This window comes from Triturus cristatus, chromosome 2_2 (assembly GCF_964204655.1).
Source record: "Triturus cristatus chromosome 2_2, aTriCri1.1, whole genome shotgun sequence".
NCBI classification, from domain to species: Eukaryota; Metazoa; Chordata; class Amphibia; order Caudata; family Salamandridae; genus Triturus; species Triturus cristatus.
In genome coordinates this window covers 317,045,934-317,066,221 of record NC_140582.1, presented here as the reverse complement: position 1 = coordinate 317,066,221, position 20,288 = coordinate 317,045,934, and the positions used below count along the sequence as shown (strand labels likewise).

The following is a 20,288-nucleotide window of genomic DNA, read 5'->3' as shown; positions in this document are numbered from 1 at the left end:
AGTAGTCGCTGCTCACCTAAGAAGACAACACATTCATGTCTTCCCCTACTTGGACGACTGGCTCATCAAAGCCAGTACGTATCCAAAGTGTCTCCAACACACTTACAGAACACTGCATTCTGATGGATACATCTGCCAGTGGATTCCTCACCTTTTGAATATCCCTTGCGCCAGCAACATTCGGAAACTTTTGTAGCAGTCCACGCCGATGAGGTCGAAGACGACGTCACAGAGACACGGCTCCGCTCGCGACTCCACTGACGTCACCGGCTCCATAAGAAGACCTCGTCGGCGTGATGACGTCAGTTCCCTTTTTTCCGCGCCGTCGAAGCCAACGGATTTCGGGAATCACTGTTGTTAGCGTCGTGGATACTTTGTGTATTTTCATTGTTGTTTCCTGTCTTCTTTGAAGATGTCAACGAAGAAGTCTGGATTTAAGCCTTGCCGGGAGTGTGGCAAGCATATGTCCATCACTGACCCACATGAGGACTGTGTGTGGTGTTTATCCTCGGACCACGATGTGGATGGCTGTACCAGCTGCCGTAAAATGAGCTCAAAGGCTCTGAAAGAACGGGAGGCAAAACTCTTTATTGCCAAGATGAAGAAAGAGAAGAGAGGGAGGAGGAGATCGAGATCGAGATCGAGGTCTCTATCGAAGTCGAGGTCGGCGTCGAAGTCGACTTCAGGGCATGCTTCGAGAGCTAAGAAGCACAAGAAGAAGAGAAGGCACTCCTCTCGGCACCATTCTGACAAGAGCACGGCGCCGAAGCCGAAGTCACCTGCTCGGCGTCGAAGGGACTCCGTCTCTCCTTCTCCTGTGCCGGGTTCGCCTGCTGGTCCTTCATCTCCAGTGGTCTCTTTGTCTCCGGCTTCGCCAGTTCCAGTCCGGACTCCGACGCCGGTTCCATCCCCGGCTCCGGCTCTGTCTCCGGCTCCATCTCCGGCCCCGGAAGAACTTCAAGCCCAGGGTGAGCCTGCGACGCCGTTGAATCCACCGTCGGCGCCGGTTGGCCCAAGTCCGGTGGGGCCTGACCAGTATCCTGCCTTTCCTGGGCCAGGTCAGGACTCCTCGCATTACTTAAATGCGATGTATGGGGTATTTGCTCGTGCCATGTATGCCCCTGGTGCACCTACGGGTCCGATGGGTCCTTTGGCCTTTAACTTAGGGGTGCCGCAGGTGTATCCTCAGGCCCCTTTCTATCCATTTTATCCAGCGACGCCGTCTTGGAATCCTCCGGCTCCGTGAACGTCGACGCCGCTTCCATCCTCGCCGGCTCCGGCTCGACCTCGTTCGACGCCGATGGCTCCGCTGGATCCACGTTCGACGCCGATGGATCCACCGGCGCCGTCGGAGTCGATTACGGCGCCGCCGAGGATTCGAATTCGCTCCAGGAGGGAGACTCAGAGGATTATTGAGGAGCAGAGATACCTTCAGGAGGAGGCGGAGGATGGAGAATTGGTGGAGTCGGATGAGGTTTTTGACTAGCTTAAGGAAGCTAGTGGCTTGGACCTTTCTCCTGAGTGGGAGATTCCTCCGCCATCTGATGAGCCATCCAAGGATGTCGCACCCTACCATGCAGTCATAAGGAGAGCTGCGGAGTTGCTTGATCTCCAGCTTCCTACAACAGAGTTTAAGTCAAACATTTTGACTGAAGTGCTGCATTCTCCAACGGCGGTATCAGAGCCTCTGCTTTCCTTTAATGAGGCCATTGTGGAGCCTGTATTGGAGGTGTGGCGCAAACCTTTTTCTGCTCCTGCGGTCTCAAAGACGATCGCTAGGAGATACAGGGCGGCCCCAGGAGATCCTGAATTTTTGTCGTCTCATCCGTCAACTTAGAGCCTGGTAATTCAAGCGGCTTGTTCTGGAAAGTCTAAGGGGGCTTTTCCACAGGTCCCTGGGGATAGAGAGGCAAAAAGGCTGGACCAGTCGGCAAAGAAGGTGTTTTCATCTGCCAGCATGGCCTTGAAGTCGACTAACACCACATGTCTCTTGGGACGCTATGTTCACGCGCTGATGGACTCGGCTAAGAAACTGGCGCCGAAATTGCCTGAGGACGATAGATCTGGATTTAACGACATCTTGGCTGATGCTCAGGCGGCTGCGCGGCAAGTGATCCAAAGTGGGCTGGACACTGCGGATTCTGTTGCAAGGATCATGGGGTCGTCTGTTGCAGCTAGGAGAAGTGCTTGGTTGAGAACGTCAGAGTTCTCTCAAGATGTACAGTCAACCCTATTGGATCTACCGTTTGATGGGTCTGGCCTTTTTGGGGAAAAAGGCAGATGCTGCTCTGGAAAGATTCAAGGAGAGCAAGGCAACTGCTAAATCTTTGGGACTCCAGTCTCAGTCGAGAGGGTCTTTTAAGAGGTACAGAGGTTTTGGAAGAGCATCTTTTCGTACCTATAGGCAGACTCAGCAGCAGCAACAGCAGCAGCAGCAAAGTTCCTCGTCGAGAGGTTACAGAGGAAGAATCAGGGGTCGCACACGTGGCTCACGTCAGCTCTCCTCCTCCTCTTCCTCAGCCCCTCCCACCACCGCAAAACAGCCCTAGATCCGACATTCCGGATCATGCTGGTCCTGTGGGGGGCCGGCTTACCCATTTTCTACAAGATTGGGAATCTGTAACTACAGATCGCTGGGTTCTAGATCTTGTAGAAAATGGGTACGCCCTTCCCTTTCGGGAATTCCCTCCAAATTACCCTCCTTGTCAAGGGGCTTGCTCGGAGGACCACCGTCTTCTCCTGCAGGAGGAAGTCCTGAAGTTGTTTCAGAAAGGTGCGATAGAGGTGGTTCCAGAGCAGGAGAGGGGTCAGGGATGCTACTCCCGGTATTTTCTGATTCCGAAAAAGGACGGCAGGTTACGGCCGATATTGGACCTCAGAATCTTGAATCTTTATCTAAAGCAAGAGAAGTTCAAGATGCTCACCCTTGCTCAGGTTCTTCAAGCGCTGAATCAGGAGGACTGGATGGTGTCCATCGACTTGCAGGATGCGTATTTTCACATCCCAATCCTGAAGTCGCACAGAAATTATCTCCGTTTCACGGTAGGATCACAACATTATCAGTTTGCGGTCCTTCCGTTTGGTCTTACTACTGCACCCCGAGTCTTCATGAAGGTGATGGCAGTGGTGGCAGCCCATCTCAGAAGGTCGGGGATTTCCGTTTTCCCCTATCTGAACGACTGGCTGATCAAAGCGGAGTCGCCAGAGAAGGTGCTACATCATCTGCAGGATACAACTCAGCTGTTGTTCAAATTGGGTTTCTCGATAAACGTGCCCAAATCTCACCTGGTGCCCTCTCAGCGCAACCTGTTCATAGGTGCGGTACTGGACACTACTGTGTCGAGCATTCCCTCCTCCTCAAAGGATTCTCGACATGCAGGAAATGATTCCTTTATTTTGCAATGGAGCGGTCGAAGGTCCTTCGCCTGCTCGGTCTGTTTGTTTCTTGCATTCTGTTGGTCAACCATGCACGCTGGCACATGAGGGCGCTCCAGTGGTGCCTCCGCAGGCAGTGGTATCAGCACAAAGGAGATCTCAGGGAGTCTGTGAAAAGCTGCGGCGGATCTGTCTTGGTGGAGCGTGGAGGGCAATCTGTCCCAAGGAAAGCCCTTCCATCTACCCCCATCGGTGGCCACAGTGATAACAGATGCATCCACTTTAGGGTGGGGTGCGCATCTGGGGGATCTGGCGATCAAAGGACTTTGGTCTCCAGAGGAAAGGTTGCTTCACATGAACCTTCTGGAATTGCAGGTGATTCGTTTGGCACTCAAGGCCTTCCTCCCTTCCCTTTGTGGTCAGTCTGTTTAAGTCCTGACGGACAACACTACCGCGATGTGGTATGTCAACAAGCAGGGAGGAGTGGGGTCTCTTTGTCTCTGCAGAGAGGCTCTGCGTCTATGGTCCTGGGCACAGGACCATCTGATTTGTCTGATGGCAAATCATCTGGTCGGGGTGCTGAACGTACGTGCGGACAGTCTCAGTCGGCATTCTCCGCCGACCACGAGTGGAGGCTCCATCCGGAGGTGGTTCGTCACGTTTTTCGGAGGTGGGGGACTCCCGGGATAGATCTATTGGCCACCTGCAAGCACGCGCACTGCCCGTCATTCTGAAGTCTCCAGTTTCCGATGCAGGGGGCGTTGGGAGACGCGTTTCAGTTTAGTTGGGGCTCACAACTCTTTTTCGCGTTTCCTCCCATACCCTTGATTCCTCGGGTTCTGAGGAAGATTCGCCAAGACCGGGTCCAAGTTATATTGATCGCCCCGGATTGGCCAAGAAGGGTGTGGTACACAGATCTTCTCCACCTCTCCTTGTGCCCTCCGCTCCGTCTCCCTCTGAGGGCAGACCTCCTCTCGCAGTCGGAGGGGCAGGTTCTACACCCCCACCTCCAGAGCTTACACCTTCATGCCTGGAGATTGAACGGGGCAACCTGAGTTCTTTCTCTCTCTTCCGCCAGATGTGGTGGATGTTATTTTATCGGCCAGGCGACACTCCACCAAATCTATTTATTCATATAGGTGGTCTAAATTTGTTCTCTGGTGTGTAGAGATGTCCATTGATCCTTTGAAGGCTCGTCTTTCTAATATTTTACAGTTTGCCCTTTCTCTTGCCCAGCAAGGCTTTGCTGTGGCTACTGTGAAAGGATATTTGTCGGCTCTATCGGCTTTCCTTTGTTTGCCGGATCAGCCGTCGCTGTTCAAGTCTCCTATTGTTCTTCGTTTTATAAAGGGACTTACAAACGAGTTTCCTCCAGCTCCCTTTATTATGCCTCAATGGGACTTGAACCTTGTATTAACCTATCTTATGGGTTCTCCCTTCGAGCCCTTACACAAGTGTCCCCTGAGGCTCTTGGCTTTTAAGACCGTATTCCTTGTCGCAATCACCTCGGCAAGGAGGGTAAGTGAGCTTCAAGCTATAAGTTCGAAACCCCCATTCTTGACCATTCATGCTGAACGAATGGTACTCGGGACCAGGGCTGCGTTTTTGCCTAAGGTGGTAACTCCCTTCCATTTGGGGCAGTCCATTACCCTTCCTTCTTTCTATCCTCCCCCTCACCCTTCCAAGGAGAAGGAGAGACTTCACCGCTTGGACCCTAAGAGGGCGGTGAGCTTTTACCTGGACAGGACGAAAGACTACAGGATTGATGACCAGCTCTTTGTGGGCTTTGCAAAACATTATTGCTTGGACACCGAGGTGAGGAGGGACGGACACTTTGCTCGATCCGTCCTTCCGGACTTTCTGGTATAGAAGTGTGGACACCCTCCTCCGGGAGTGGGGACTGCTGTGGAATCTATTCACAAGGTGAGGAATCCACTGGCAGATGTATCCATCAGAAGAACAAGTTACTTACCTTCGGTAGCGCTTTTTCTGGTGGATACAGTATCTGCCTGTGGATTCCTCACTGACCCACCCGCCTCCCCGTTGTCCATCCTTCTATACCTGCAATTCTGTTGATGGTATTTCAAAATGTGTTTGGTTACTGTCATGGGCATTATGTTTTTCTTGTGCCTTGTTATTTATTTTCCACACTGTGTGTGTGGATTTGCATATCATGTACTGTGTATACTGTATATATATATATATATATATTGCTGTCAGTCCGTGCGCCTCGAAGGCACGGAAAAAAGGGGCGGAACTGACGTCATCACGCCGACGAGGTCTTCTTATGGAGCCGGTGACGTCAGTGGAGTCGCGAGCGGAGCCGTGTCTCTGTGACGTCGTCTTCGACCTCATCGGCGTGGACTGCTACAAAAGTTTCCGAATGTTGCTGGCGCAAGGGATATTCACAAGGTGAGGAATCCACAGGCAGATACTGTATCCACCAGAAAAAGCGTTACCGAAGGTAAGTAACTTGTTCGTTACAACACCAACTGGGCTTCACAGTCTATGTGTTGAAACCGCATCTTCAACCTTCCAACACTCAAAACTATCTTGGAGCCACTTTAGATACTCAAAGAGCTCTAGCCTTCCCCAATGCAGCCAGAATTCGCGATATTCAGGCTCTAATTCCCCAGTTCCAGCCCACTCACTAACAGCTCAAGTGTATATGCAGCTGCTGGGAATGATGGCCTCTTGCATCATGATTGTTCCCCATGCCAGGCTTCACATGCGCCCCCTTCAGGAATGCTTAGCAAGTCAGTGGAACCAATCACAGGGTCTTTTAACTGATCTAGTGTTGGTAAACGGCCGTACTCATCACTCTCTGCTGTGGTGGAACCCACAAAATTTATCAAAAGAACGGCCCTTCATAGACCCAGTCATACAGACAATTCTAACAGCGGATGCGTCCCTCACTGGTTGGGGGGCTCATCTCCAACATCACACAGTGCAAGGCCTGTGGAGTCAACAGCAGAAAACTCTCCACATAAATCATCTAGAGCTGCTTGCAGTGTTTCTAGCGCTCAAAGCATTTCAGATTCACCTGGTCGGCAAAGCTGTCCTAGTTTGTAACGACAACATGACAGCTATGTATTATATACAAAAACAGAGGGGGCGGGGGGACACTCTCCCCAACTGTCACTCCTGTCTCAAAGCATTTGGAAGTGGGCCATTCACCACAAGATCTATCTCCTAGCAGAACACCTCCCAGAAGTAAACAATCAGATTGCCGATCTTCTCAGCAGGCAGAGACAGCAACTCCACAAATGGGAACTTCACCCTCAAATTCTCCTCCCATATTTTCAAAGTTGGGGATTCCCTCAAATAGATCTTTTTGCCACACACCAAAACACAAAATGCCCAAACTTCACCTCCAGGTATCCACACCCGCTCTCCAAAGGCAATGCTTTATGGATGAACTGGTCAGGAATATTTGCCTACGCTTTTCCACCTCTCCCACTCATTCCATGAGAGTTTCGGAAACTCAGGCAAACATCAGTCACACTGATCCTAGTAGCTCCCACATGGGCCCGTCAACCTTGGTTCACAACCCTGTTGGAGCGGTCACTAGTTACACATCAAAAACTGCACCTCACATCCAGTCTTCTCACACAGAGCCATGGAGAAATCAGACACCCAGATCCCAAACAACTGAACCTCGCAATCTGCCTCCTGAAGTCATAGAGTTTGGTTAATCCAAATCTCCCTCCATATCAGTATGAACTTCTTCAGTGAGGCTAGAAAGCCTACAAAAAGAGCCTGTTATGCAGCTAAATGGAAATGTTTTGTTATCTATTGCAGTGATCACATCAATCCTCTTGATGCTTCAATACAAAATATAATTTATCTGTTACACTTGCAGCGGTCAGAGTTAGCTTACACTTCTATCCGCCTAAATCTCGCTGCAATAGCTGCATATCTACAAAAGTGGGTGAACTACAGGCACTAACCATAGAAGAACCTTTTTTCCAACTTCACAGAGACAAAGTTGTTATTCGTACTAACCCCAGGTTTCTACCTAAGGTAGTTTCTGCTTTTCACATCAATAAATCGGTTGAGTTACCTATATTCTTTCCTCAACCTGATTCAGTAACAGAACGAGCTCTACACACCTTTGATGTTCGAAGAGCCCTTTTATAGTACATAGAAAGAACAAAGTCATTTCGTAAAACTAAACAACTTTTTGTTGATTTTGCTCCACCTCACAAGGGCAATCCCATATCCAAGCCAGGTATTGCAAAAGCAAAGAGAACTTACACAATACCCCCTAGAGCAAATTCCACTCGCACAATAAGGGCTACTATGGCATTCTTAGGAAACATACCCATAGTTGACATTTGAAAGGCTGCAACAGGGTCTAGACCACACACGTTCACCAAGCACTATTGTGTAGATGTGTTAGCAATACAACAAGCTAATGTGGGCCATGCAGTACTTAGAACACACTTTCAGACAGTTGAAACGGCTAAAGGTTAGCCACCACTTTGGGAGGATACTGCTGTATAGTCTATGCAAAGCATGTGATCTACAGCTCTCATGCCTCGAACGGATAATGTTCCTTACCCAGTAAGCATCTGTTCTTGGCATGTAGAGCTGTAGATTCACATGGGCCCACCTGCCTCCCCGGGTACCTTTACCTGTTGCAGTTCTCTCTCTTACTCTATAAACATATGCATGGACATTACTATTCTTTACTTACTAACTCCATTCTCACCCTCTGCGGGGAAACAATCTAACAAAGAAGTCAATGCCCATGTGTGCTATCCCCAATAGGAGTCACCGCCTACCTTGTGACTGGAAAGACTTCTTTGAAGAACAACAACTTGCAAACATCCAGACCCAACTCTAGATGGCAGGGGTATGCAAAGCATGTGAATCTATAGCTCTACATGCCAAGAACAGATGCTTACTGGCTAAGTAACATTATCCTTCTCTTCACCTGTGTCTTCTGTTTAATATATGGTTTGGGGATCTGTAAAAGATCCAAATTTTTGTTATCTTCTTTTTTTTGTTTTTGAAACACAAAAGGTATGCACACAACACAGGGCATTATACCATAAATGCACAAGGTGTTACAAACTTCAAGTTGGACATGATAACAAGAAACCTAAGTGATGAAAGGACCAAATATTTCATAAAGGAAAGAATCCCTAGAAGTAAGTCACCCATTTGCCCCATATTCTCTTGTACTTCCTTGGGCATCCTTTGCTTGAATATATAGTCTTTTCTTCCAGAGCACAGTAGTTCATACCACAAAGCCATTTGGACATCAAAGGGGTGTTAGTGGCTCTCCAGTGTTTCGCAATATTGTGTTTGGCGATGAAACCCACATGTAATAACAATGTGAACCAGCAAAGCACATTTGGCATCCAAACACAGAAGCCCATGCCATCCTGTATTGTGGTGTGGACCAGTGCCCAATAAGCCTGGATCTTAGAACATGTCCAAACCATGTGGAAGAAGGTCCCATCCTCTTTTTCGTACTACACACAACACAGTAGGAGATATACCCATTTTGTACATACTGTTTGGGGTGTAATAGATCCTAAGAAAATATTTAAATTGTATCAAGCATAATATCTCCGAAATTGCCATTTCCATAGCGCCCATCTTTGCTGGAATCCAGTCATCATCAGCCAATTCACCCAAGTCAGCTACCCATTCTATCTATTAAGGACTAGAGTGGATCCCGGGAGTTCACCACCAAGACCCTGTATAAACTTGATAAATCCTTCTTTTCCATACGTGTCAGGATCCATTTGGCCTCTATAGGATTAATATCGGGAAGATGGTTTGTGGCATCTTTATGCAAATCAAATTCTAAGCTCATATCTGCATAAGGCTTGATATGTTTGGACACCCATTCACCTCCCAATGTGGAAATCTCAATCTTATGAAAAGAGGAAAGTCCCCTAGGTAGATACGGTGAGGATCCATGTACCGGGCCACGGTGGTGTCTGGATTTTGGCCACATACGTGTGCCAGTACTCACTGACCCTCAAGACAACTAAATTAAAGTCGAATAGCAGGGTCGTCTCTATGCCCAAGCTCCCAGTCATTCGCAGGCAGCATCTCTGCTGCAGAATAGTAAGGTTGTATATCCGGTATCCCTAAACCCCTGCCTTACGGTGGTTGTACACGTTTATTAGCAGCCACATGTGCCAGCCCTACCCACCCAAAGATAAGAGGAAAAAGGAGACTGAAGACTTTTATCATTTTATACTGTGCAGAGAGTGGGGAGAGTGTACAGCACTGTCTTGTCCCCCTTTCTATTGAGAAGGGCCAGAACAGAACTCAATTTATTCTTACTCTAGCCCAAAGTAAAGAGCTATAGATTTAGAACCGAAAGTTCATTTTGCCAAGGACTTGGTAGAAAAATTAAAGGATTAAAGAAAGAGACGTTACCTGCAAGTGTAGGTCTCCAAAATTTGCCAATTGTATACATTCATACGTGACCACCATTCTTTTCCATATAGATAACTAGTATACAGATTTCAAAGTAATACTCTAATAGTTGAAGTGTGTTGCACCAGCAATAAATAACACCCAACACTCTTGGAGATTTTCTTTCCACTATGGACTTACAGATGCTTGCAGTTATTCCAATTTAAGGGAAACATTCAAGATTTCAATGCAAGATCCATTCAAAAGTTATACAAGGTCCTGACCGGTGCTGTGAGGTTCATCTCCATGTTGTATCCTCCTATGAGGAGTACAAATAATCTGACTAACTCACGGTTGTTGCATCCCCATCCACAGAATCGTGAAAAGTTATCTCTTCTATGTCTATTCTGGGTGCAGAACCTGCAAAAATGTATATTCCTTCTTCATAGTAGAATACATTTCCCAATTTACCTCATTCTTAGAGTGAGAGCAACGCAATCACTGTGGGGCAGCATGGCTTCTTTCTGACACCTCTTGTTTCACATGAGAGAGCTACTGGAATGCTTCAGTGACAACTGGTTTCACTGCTATATCAGAACCAAAATCATGAAGGGTCAGCTTCTAATAAATATGAGTTGGCAATAGCTATCATACCGGATGGTTATTGACTGCAGGCAGTGGAGAGAGGCCACCTTAATGAAAAGTGCAGTGCAATCCTCTTTTTTGCCAGTCGAGAAAACATTATCTCTTGAGTAGTTAATCTTTCTCTTGAAATCTTCTTACTTCTTGATTCATTTGTACCACGTCCGAAAGATAGCGCAACAAATTGAATATCAGGCAACATGGAGGAGCAAGATTGTGTGCCCTATCTAGGGAATCCTGACTGTCTGGAACTGGCTCTGAAATTTTGACTCTGTGGCACATCCTCCAGGAGAAAAAAGCACCACATCTGACACCCTAATCAGTGCGCTCTAGGATAGAACATGAAGTGGTTCTCAGTTAAAATGTTATTGTCACAATCTTTGAGATGTTTAGATTTCCAGAATTCCACTTCTTTGCTACAGGAAACTCTGCAAAATGCCCAGAACTTACATCTAGGTTTCTATGAAATACAGTGACAGGTTCCTGGTAAAAAAAATGTCTTGACAGCTTTCTTTTCATTCTTCTGTTGTCCAGCGTCATATAGAAATTCAAAAACTAATTCTCAAAGCAGGTTGATTCTGACCATATCCATTTGACAATTGCAGTAATATTATCCAGACCTTCTACAACTATAGTACCACTCATATTGGAGCTCGCTTTGCTCTCTTCCAGTATACTGGGAGATAGTTCCTCCCAACCTGACTCCTTTAAGATTGGCAGCCTGACATCTGAAGCCCTTTAATATGTGCAGGTAGGTCTTCCAGATTTCAGGTAGATTCTGAAGCAGGAGAAGAAATTTGTCACCAGAAAGTAAAATGCACCCAAGTGGAAGAGGTTTTACATCTGGTGGTACACAAAGAATCCAGCACCTTTACCGATGTCTGGAAGAAGCAATTATAAGCTGCATGTAATAGTCAGGTCACTAGCAATTTTCTTTGTGAGATACATTTGTTATTTACTGCTGTCTATAGGAAGAACCTTTAAACCTTCATTTTCCTACTATATCTGTCATTCTAAATGTTTAGAATACTTTTATAGAGTTTTTTTCTGCTGGATACTTCTTTCTGCAGATTCCTCCCCTTATGAATATCCTGCAGGCACTACACCGGCTTTGAAAACTCTTTTCCCAGTGATAGGTCTCACCGCCATCTGCTGGTACCATGCAACTTCAGGCGCCCATCCAGTATGTAATAACACTGGGACATTTAAATCACCCATCAACGTCCTGGCATAAGTTTCTGGTGCTTCTCTAGCCTCCTCCCATCCAGTCATGCAAAGAGTAATGCAGAGAGCATCAATGACGGCAATTAATACAGATATGAAACGTTTGTATATAAAGGGATCTTCATAATTACAGCACTAATTCATCAAGGGAGGAGGGAGGGTGGTGAGCATATGGCCGAAAGATATGGAATACACTAAAAACATCATTATGTAAAAGTAAGTAACTTTTTCTTCCTGCCATCAAGAGACCGACCGGCTCCACTAAGTAATCTATAGTAGTAGTATAGCATAGTAGTAAGTAGTTCTATGCACACTTAATTCATGTGGTATCTTTCAAACCTATGCAGAAGTGTGAGTCAGCACACATGTTTTTGACACTTCTTGATAGCTATAACCTCACTAGTGAAATTTAGGCTGATTCTATTGAATTTTCCTAGCAAACCAGGTTTACAATCGTTCTTGTCTTTTTTTTACTTAAAGTTAATTCAGACAATAATTTACACCTGACAGTAAGTTAGCTGTACTTTTTCAAAATTTAGAGCAATACTTGAATAAGTTACTTTGAGGCAAGCTCTCAGTTAATAATCTGTGAAACGTAAATAATTATTTATGGCCTGGTTATTCTCAGGGGCTTTTGTGTTGAACAGAGCTTAGCCAGATGGATTATTTATTGTTTAAGTAGATCTTATCAAAATGCTAACCATCTTTTTCTGGGAAACCCTGAAGCTTACTCTACCAGATGGAAAATACTATTACAGATTTGTTATGTACGATTTCTTTCCCAATATTAGATCTTCCCTAATATCTTACAAGAGAGGGTGAGGGAGAGAGAATGAATATATGAATGAATATATGATTGAATATTAATTTCATCGTATAGGGCATGGCATACTTTTAAATGATATTTTCAGACAGATTGCCAAATATAGCATTCACCCAACACTTGACCATCATCAAAGTCTCAAATTCGTAACCTTTGAATGAAAAAAGTAAGACCTTAAACACTAGGTGGAAAGTGACTCTTGTTTGTTTGATCAAAACAGAACTATGACATTCAACCCCAAAAAACAAGTAAATGTGGAACCATTGGTGAGTGTACACTGATAGCTATATGATTTATAGAATGAGAGGGACTCAGTCAAGGGTAGGAGAGAGAGATGGAGCTGTACACACATATATCATTTACAGAATTGGTGTGAGGAAGTCAAGGGAGAGAGAGATATTTCATCTTTGGGGCATGGTATATTTAAAAGGAAGGTATTTCAGAATTTCAACAATAATATTTGCCCATCAATAATTTTTTTATTTAATAATTGGACATTGGAACTTTTTGTAGTGGACCGCACCTTAGATCAGACACATGACCGTAGACACACCAAGACTATTTGCTATGCTGGATCAAATAACTGGCATTCAGGCTAAGTTTGTAAACAAGTGCATGTCAGGGCCCTCAACAAGAGTCCACGGAAGCTTGCACAACCCATTGCACTGGCCATCGCTTCTAATGACTGTACCAACACAAGTATTAACCATCACACTCCTACGATAGTCATAGCTCAGACTGTTGCAGGCCCACAAAGCTATATGTCATTTGTAATATATATGACATTTTTAAACAACTTCTGTTGTACTCATTTCCAATTCAGACAAACCGCGCCACCATATGGCAGTGCTAACAATTAAGTGTCGGTGCTGAGCACAGGAAATCACCAGTCCAAAATAAGTACTGCTGACATTTGACCCAAAAATTCCAAGTCAATGTGAGGCTATAGGTGAGTGTACACTGATCGCAATATCATTTGCAGACTAGAAGAGAGGGAGTCGAAGGTGGGGGGGGTAAGAGAGACAGAGATAAATAACTTTCTGAAATGGCAAAAGGTAGCAGGCCAGCAATGTTTAAGATTTGTCACTTAATTTTAGATGTTGGTGTTGTAAGGCTTAGGTGAAGGGTTCCTGCCCCTGAAGTGACATGCAGGAGAATACCTTTCAAGCTAAAGCAGTACAGGAATATTAAGAACAATAAATAGAAAATGTATTTTCTGATCAGTGAAGTTTGTATTTGAATTATAGAAGTTGCCTTTTATCTTGATTATCTACTACATAAAATTTGACATAGGAGTATCACTTTTACTGTAATTCCAAAAAATCAGTCCTATGCATTTTCAATTTTAAATTGGTTTTAGGTCCTAAGTTTCTTTTAAGCGGTCAACAGGTGAATTAATAAAAAAAATCCAAAACCTCAGCAAACAAAGGAACATTCTAGAAGGCCTGTTTTTGGTGATTGTTAAAGGTACAGGATTGGAGAGAGACATCTGTGCCTTTCTTTTCATTAGGTTGCCCCTTTAATGTTGATATGCTTATTATTTTGCAAATAGATGAAAGAGAAAATACTGTGTAATCCCCAAAATGATATTGCCTTATCATTTACCCAAATGATCAGATTGTTTTCTGTGTTCCTTTGCAGTTCATTTCGAAGCACTTTAACAAATATTCCACAGACTCAAGCATTATTGAATAAAGCTAAACTTCCTTTGGGTTTACTGCTACATCCTTTTAGAGATTTGACGGTAAGGCATGTGTTTACAAATTTTCAAACAAAAAGTGTGTTTTTAATTATTTTCTTAATTCATTAACATTAGACTGAGACAGAGTTAAATTGCCAAAGAACTGCATCTTAGGTGAACAGATTTTCAGTTTAATAGTCTGCTTCTTTTTTTCTAAAAACAAAACCTTTGCTGGACCATTCCACAATATTATTTCCTACTCCTTGTCAGTGTGGAGTAGTGGACTGTCTTCCAAATCAAACCCGCATTGGCATAGCCAATAGGTCTCGCCTTTGGGACCTTATAAGTGTTTAGCCATGCAACAGTTGCATAACTAAATACTTATAAGGTCCCAAAAGCGAGACCTATTGGCTATGCCAAGCGGCAGTGCGGCCGCGAAAGTAAAAGTAAGCTCGTTCAAGCGCGGCGCGCGTGCCTGCGCACATGCACTGTAGCTCTAGGCTGGCCTGGTAGCACTTTTTGGAGTCCTCACAAAATGTCTCGCCAGACCAGCGCATGCGCTGGGTCAGGCGAGACCTAAAAACAAATATGTTAAATAACAATTGTTTTTTCAGTAGAAAGTCCGTGAATCCTCACACACCAGGGAAATGTCTCATTATTCGTGTATCTGCATTTTTTATGGCTTAAATAGATGGCATTTGTTCAATTTGAAATTCACAATTAGTTTGTCATGTATGTTCCTCATGTTCTACACAAGAAAGGAAAAGTAGTTCTCCACCAGGGAGATGTACATTAAAGTCACAAGCCTATGTGATAGATCATAGAACAATTTGCAAACCTATTTAAATATAAAAGTGAAATAAACGTCTTTAGAAAAAACAATTAGAAGAAAATGTATACATGATGGCCTATCTGTAAGCTACCCTGACCATTTTTTTTTTTAATAGTCTTTATATAAGCCATTCATGCTTTAAAAATATCACAGATCTTAGAAGAGTGAAAAGAAAAGCATTTTGTGAAAGCTTTTCAAAGCAGAAAAGAGAGCTGTAAGTAGCCAGCTATGTTGAAAACTACAGAAACTCAGACTGCTTCTTTAAGGAGTGGCACTTTGTCAGAATCCCATCATGACCGGTCAGTGGCAGTTAGCTCCGTTCTGTTTTTCACGGTCCTGCTAACAGGACATTCAAGCACTGAGCTCAGGGTGCTACCTTGGGAAAATCTTTCTAAATCCTATTTTTCCCCTCTTCACTTGACATCTTTTAAGATTATGAGTTGTATTGTTATTTCTCTGACAGCGAAATGTCATCCCTTATTGTGTAATGCCCTTCCTGTGGTAGCAAGAAGACTCTGACAAACCCTCTTGAGGTCTACTTCGTTTATCTGCCAGATTCTGACCTCCATAAAGATAGTCATCACTACAGTAAGATGTCCAGATGAGCTTTAAGGGTCAAGAAAAATAAGTGCCTCCATGGCTTGCCTGAAGGCCTGCACAGGCACCTACAGTTGACTTCCGGGAGGAGCATGGGAGGGAGCCTCCTCTACTACTTGCCCCTTTGTCTGTCTCCCAGAGAGAGGTTTCAAAAAAGAGCTCAACAAGTAAAATAAAGATTTTCCAGTTCGGTGTTGAGATTCATGTCGTCTAGGACATTAAGAGCTGTGATCACCAGGAAGAGACCTATAGATAGATTTATATTTTCTTTTTTGGGGGGGGATTCTAAGAGGAACAATGGTCTTTACACCAATTGTAGTTACAACAGCGTGTCCCCATCAGTGCTGGCACTTGAATCTTAAAAGTGAAACTGCTGGGGCGTGGCTTGGTCTGCCAACATGGCAGACGTAGCTTGACAAGCTCCGTACGCCCACTTTAGTAATCCGTAGTTAATCCTACCAAAATCACTTTCGGTGTAGTTCATCCGAAGCCAGTAAGATGAATAAACTGCTGGCTGTGCCTGGTTCGGAGCCGGAGACCGGTGGACGTCGTGGGACTGTTTGAAGTTGCTATAACTGTGTTGCGCACATTTGGACTGGGCACAGTGGTGTTCGTCTGCCACCCGATCTTGGCCGAGTACGGCTGGGACCCACGCCGCAGTGGGTGACCCGACTCTGAGGTGAGAGGCACTGGGACGTGAGGGGGCCCAAGCAGCTGCGGCCGGTTCCCCATCTCATTGCCCTCCCTGCGACCGTATTGGGTAGCGGCCCTTACCCCTGGCCGCAACTCTGGTTGCGGGGAGTCTCGCTGGCCCAGCCTAGTTCCTGCTGTGGCTGTGCGGCTTGTCTGGGTTCCGTCCGATGGGGGGGGGGTTAGCCGCTCGAGGGCCTTTTGGGGCGCTGGCGGGGGTGGCGCTGGTGGGGAGCGGGGCCTCGCTGCCGCCTCTAGTGTGGAGCTCTCCCTTGGGTGGGGTTGCCCGAGACCCGGCGCAAGGACACGGTTGTCCCGGCCAGTGGTGGCGGCGCGCTGCATCTCCGGTTGGATTGAGGAGCAACATGCTGCTGATCGGCCCGGGGGGTCCTGGGCCGCTATCTCTTCAGGGGCCTCGGCGCTCCTGCCTGTGTGTGATGCCATTAGGGGCCCCCCTCTGGACAACTGAAGCTTAGCCCATCCCGACTCCCCACACTAATGTCGCGGCCGTTCCAGGCCACACTGCAAGAGCCCAGAAGTGGCTTCCTCTGTGTCACAAGACTAGTGACTGTGGTTATCTCCTGCTGTGCTCCTGAGATCTTGGGACTTGCCTATACCACAGTTCCTGGTGCAGATATACTGAGACAATCCAGCAGCGAAGTGCAGATCGGGGGGTGCTGTGTGCTGGTGGTCCGGCGAGCTAGGTCCTGGTAGTGGGACCTGCTGGCTGTCTGCTGCGGAGGCGGCTGGGCTAGGCTCGGTGCGGCTTGTGGCCTGGCAGTGGGTGGATTCCATGAGGACCAGTTGTGGCGCGCTCCCTGATCAGCCCCTGGAGTAGTGGTTTGGAGCTGTAGTGATCCCGGGCATTGCGGCGGACCTGTGTCTGGGCCCCCTTTAGCTATTGGAGTGAGTAAGAGGTGGTGCCACGATGGGGAAAGAAACCCGGGGCCACGGGCCCGAAACAAAGCACCTTAGATCAATACGCAACGACGGGCACTGAGGCTTCATTCTTGCGGCAAGATTTGAGGAAAGTGGTCGACTGGATTACAGAAGCAGAGACGAGGGTGTTCACTGTGGAGGATAATGCGACGACCCTGCAGCAGCGTGTCAACAAATTAACGGTGATTTCCCGGGAGCTCGCTTCCCGATCAGAGGGCACTGAGGGTCACGCAAGGTGCAATAACCTCCGTTTCGTTGGCTTTCCAGAGGGCTGCGAGGGCAACTCCATGAATCGTTTCCTTACCTCATGGCTCCTGAATCTGCTGCCTGCAGAAATAATCTCCACATGCTTTGTGATTAAAATGGGCCTATTGGCCATTCACGAAGATGCCAATGACGCCCCCCCCCCCCCCCCCAACCCCCTCCCCGCCGGGAAAATCCACAACCGGTCATTGCCAAGCTACTCAATTATGCGGACGCAGTATTACATTTCGCTAGATCGAATAAAGACAAATTGGTCTTTGACTCCAGGCCTATAATGATCTTTCCGGACTATACGCGTCTTGTGCAGCAAAAACAACAGTCTTTCACTGCAGCGAAACTGCGACATCGGGATTTAAACATCTTATACATGCTGCTGTATCCTGACAGGCTTCAGGTAACATACAACTCTAAGACCTTCTTTTTCGATGCACCTGAAGCAGTGTTTGCCTGGTCTGATGAGAGAGCCCATTTGAAGCCTCACTCCCCTCCACCATTGGAATCCGACTCCTCCAGAGGCTCACAACGAAATAGACCACGCAGGACGAAATCAAAATGGCAGCATCGCTCCCGCTCCTACCGGCGCTCCTCCAGTCCAGAGCAAGTACCTTGATCATTTCACAGTCTAGGATGTTTCTATGTTCAATGTTATGTTATTTTCTGTTTGCACATGCGCAGACACACATCCCATTCTCCATTAGGCAGGCCATTGCAATTGGAGCCAGGATAGACATATTGGCACTCAGGCGACAGTCTCCCATACAGGTGCCCTGATAGTCGTAACGTGGAACGTCCGTGGGCTGCTCAACAAAATCAAGATTGCTGTCCTTAGGCAAGCTAAACGATATAGCGCAGACATCCTTCTCCAACAGGAGACTCATCTCCTGGACAGTGAGGCTCTGTGATTGGCCAGGTTAGGGTAGCAACAGGTATACCACACGGGTTTCACTAGGGGCTCTCGCAGAACATTCATCATTATACATCGACGCTTCCCCCTCACTCTACACTCACTCTACACTCACTAAACACTGGTTAGTACCGGGAGGTAGGTTTGTTTTCCTGTCAGGCACGCTCTATGGTGAACTGATTAATATAGACAGTGTGTACGCACCCCCAGCTTTGGGGACCACGTTTGTAGAAAGCATCACCCATTTGTGGGAAGAACTCCCGGAGGGTCTGTCTTTCCTGGGAGTTGACTGGAATGACGCTATGGCACACTGGACAGGACCTGGGGATCGAGGGCAGGACTTCCCGTCCCTGCCTCTAAACTATCCATGCTTGCCGGTACATTAGGTTGGGCTGATGTTTGGCGAGAATATCATAGCCCCCCCCCCCGAGACAGGCTTCAATTATCTGTCCATGGTTCATGGCGCAATGTCCTGTTTAGATTATCTTCACACCACAGAATTATATATTCATAGATTTGCCCGTGCCTCCCATCACCCAAGAGGGCTGTCCAATCATTCCCCGGTCACAGTTACAATCCTCATGCATGTTCAATAGCCCCCTTTAGATGGCGGATATCCCCATGGCATCTTCGAGATCCTGAATATCAGGAGCGCATAAACACAGCAATCCAAGATTATTTCACCTTAAATACTGACTCTGCACCGTCTAACGAGACCTTATGGGAGGCCTTGAAACCCACAATCAGAGGGGGGAACATCAGTTACAGCACAATAAACATAAACGCTCAGCTCAGTGAGCAGAATTGGAGACCCAGTGCGCAACATTAGAGGCTCAATACACACAGGACCCACACCCAACTATTCAGAGAAACCTGTCCATGGTGCAACAACAATTGCACCATCAACTCACAAAGGAAGCGAAAGAAATCTGGCTAGCATCCCAACATCGAATATACCAGTGGGGGGACAAATCAAATAAAATGTTGCACAGACTTTGCCAAGCTGGGCAGGCCCCAGCCACAGTTCCGACCATTAGGGGTAGCGACGGTGCCTTGCACACATCCCCCACAGATGTGGTGGGAGAATTTGCCCATCATTTCTCCAACTTATACACCCGTAGAGAACAGATCTTCAGGGAATTCACAGCAGAGTTCCTTCGTGATATTCCCCCCCTGGGGTTATATGACCAGATGAGAGACCAGTTAGATGCCCCCATTATGGTGGATGAGTTAACTGCTGCACTGGCCGCGATGCGCTCCGGTCGAGCTCCTGGTCCCAATGGATTCCCCATGGAATTCCTCCGTTCTCATGCGTCCAGGCGAGGCCCACACCTATTGGCAACAATAAATGAGGCCCTCGAAAAAAAATTTATTGCCCGGACACTGGCTCCAAGCCGACATCGTCCTCTTTTTAAAGCCTGGCCACCCACCAGAAGACCCATCCTCATACCGTCCTTTCTCCTTAATTAACTTTGAATCCAAATTGCTGGGGAAAGTCCTCGCAGATCGCCTTCAAACCTGCATCCATGACCTGATGCATTTGGATCAATCTGGCTTCATGCTACACCGGGCCACTTGCCATAATATTCGCCGGGTCCATAATGCTATGGCACTAGCCCTGGAGCTGGGTCGCCCCGCGGCCATACTTCTCGCAGACATAGACAAGGCCTTTGACTCCCGAGCGGGGAGTATCTATTTCAACTCCTGGAAGCATCCAACTTTAGTCCCCGTTTTCTAGCTTATGTGCGCTTACTCTATACAGAACCTGCGGCCTCAGTGCGTATTGCGGGTCATCCCTCTCCCTTCTTTCCAATTAGTCATGGCACGCTGCAGGGCTGTCCCTTGTCCCCGCTTCTTTTTGCCCTGGCGGTGGAACCTTTGGTGATATGGGTCTGTCGGGACCCGGTGCTCAGAGGCTTTGATTAGCCACGAT

The 20,288-nt window shown here is 46.8% G+C and overlaps 1 protein-coding gene across 5 annotated transcripts in view; it reads left to right on the top strand.

Annotated features, from left to right (window-relative positions):
• SEC24B (SEC24 homolog B, COPII component) overlaps window positions 1-20,288 on the top strand; it is a 678,312-nt gene that overhangs the window by 160,078 nt on the left and 497,946 nt on the right. For all 5 annotated transcript variants that reach the window (XM_085641377.1, XM_085641376.1, XM_085641375.1 and 2 more), the window contains one exon: window positions 14,090-14,192. In XM_085641377.1, the coding sequence (XP_085497503.1) occupies window positions 14,090-14,192 (103 nt within the window). The remainder of the gene's footprint in view (window positions 1-14,089; window positions 14,193-20,288) is intronic.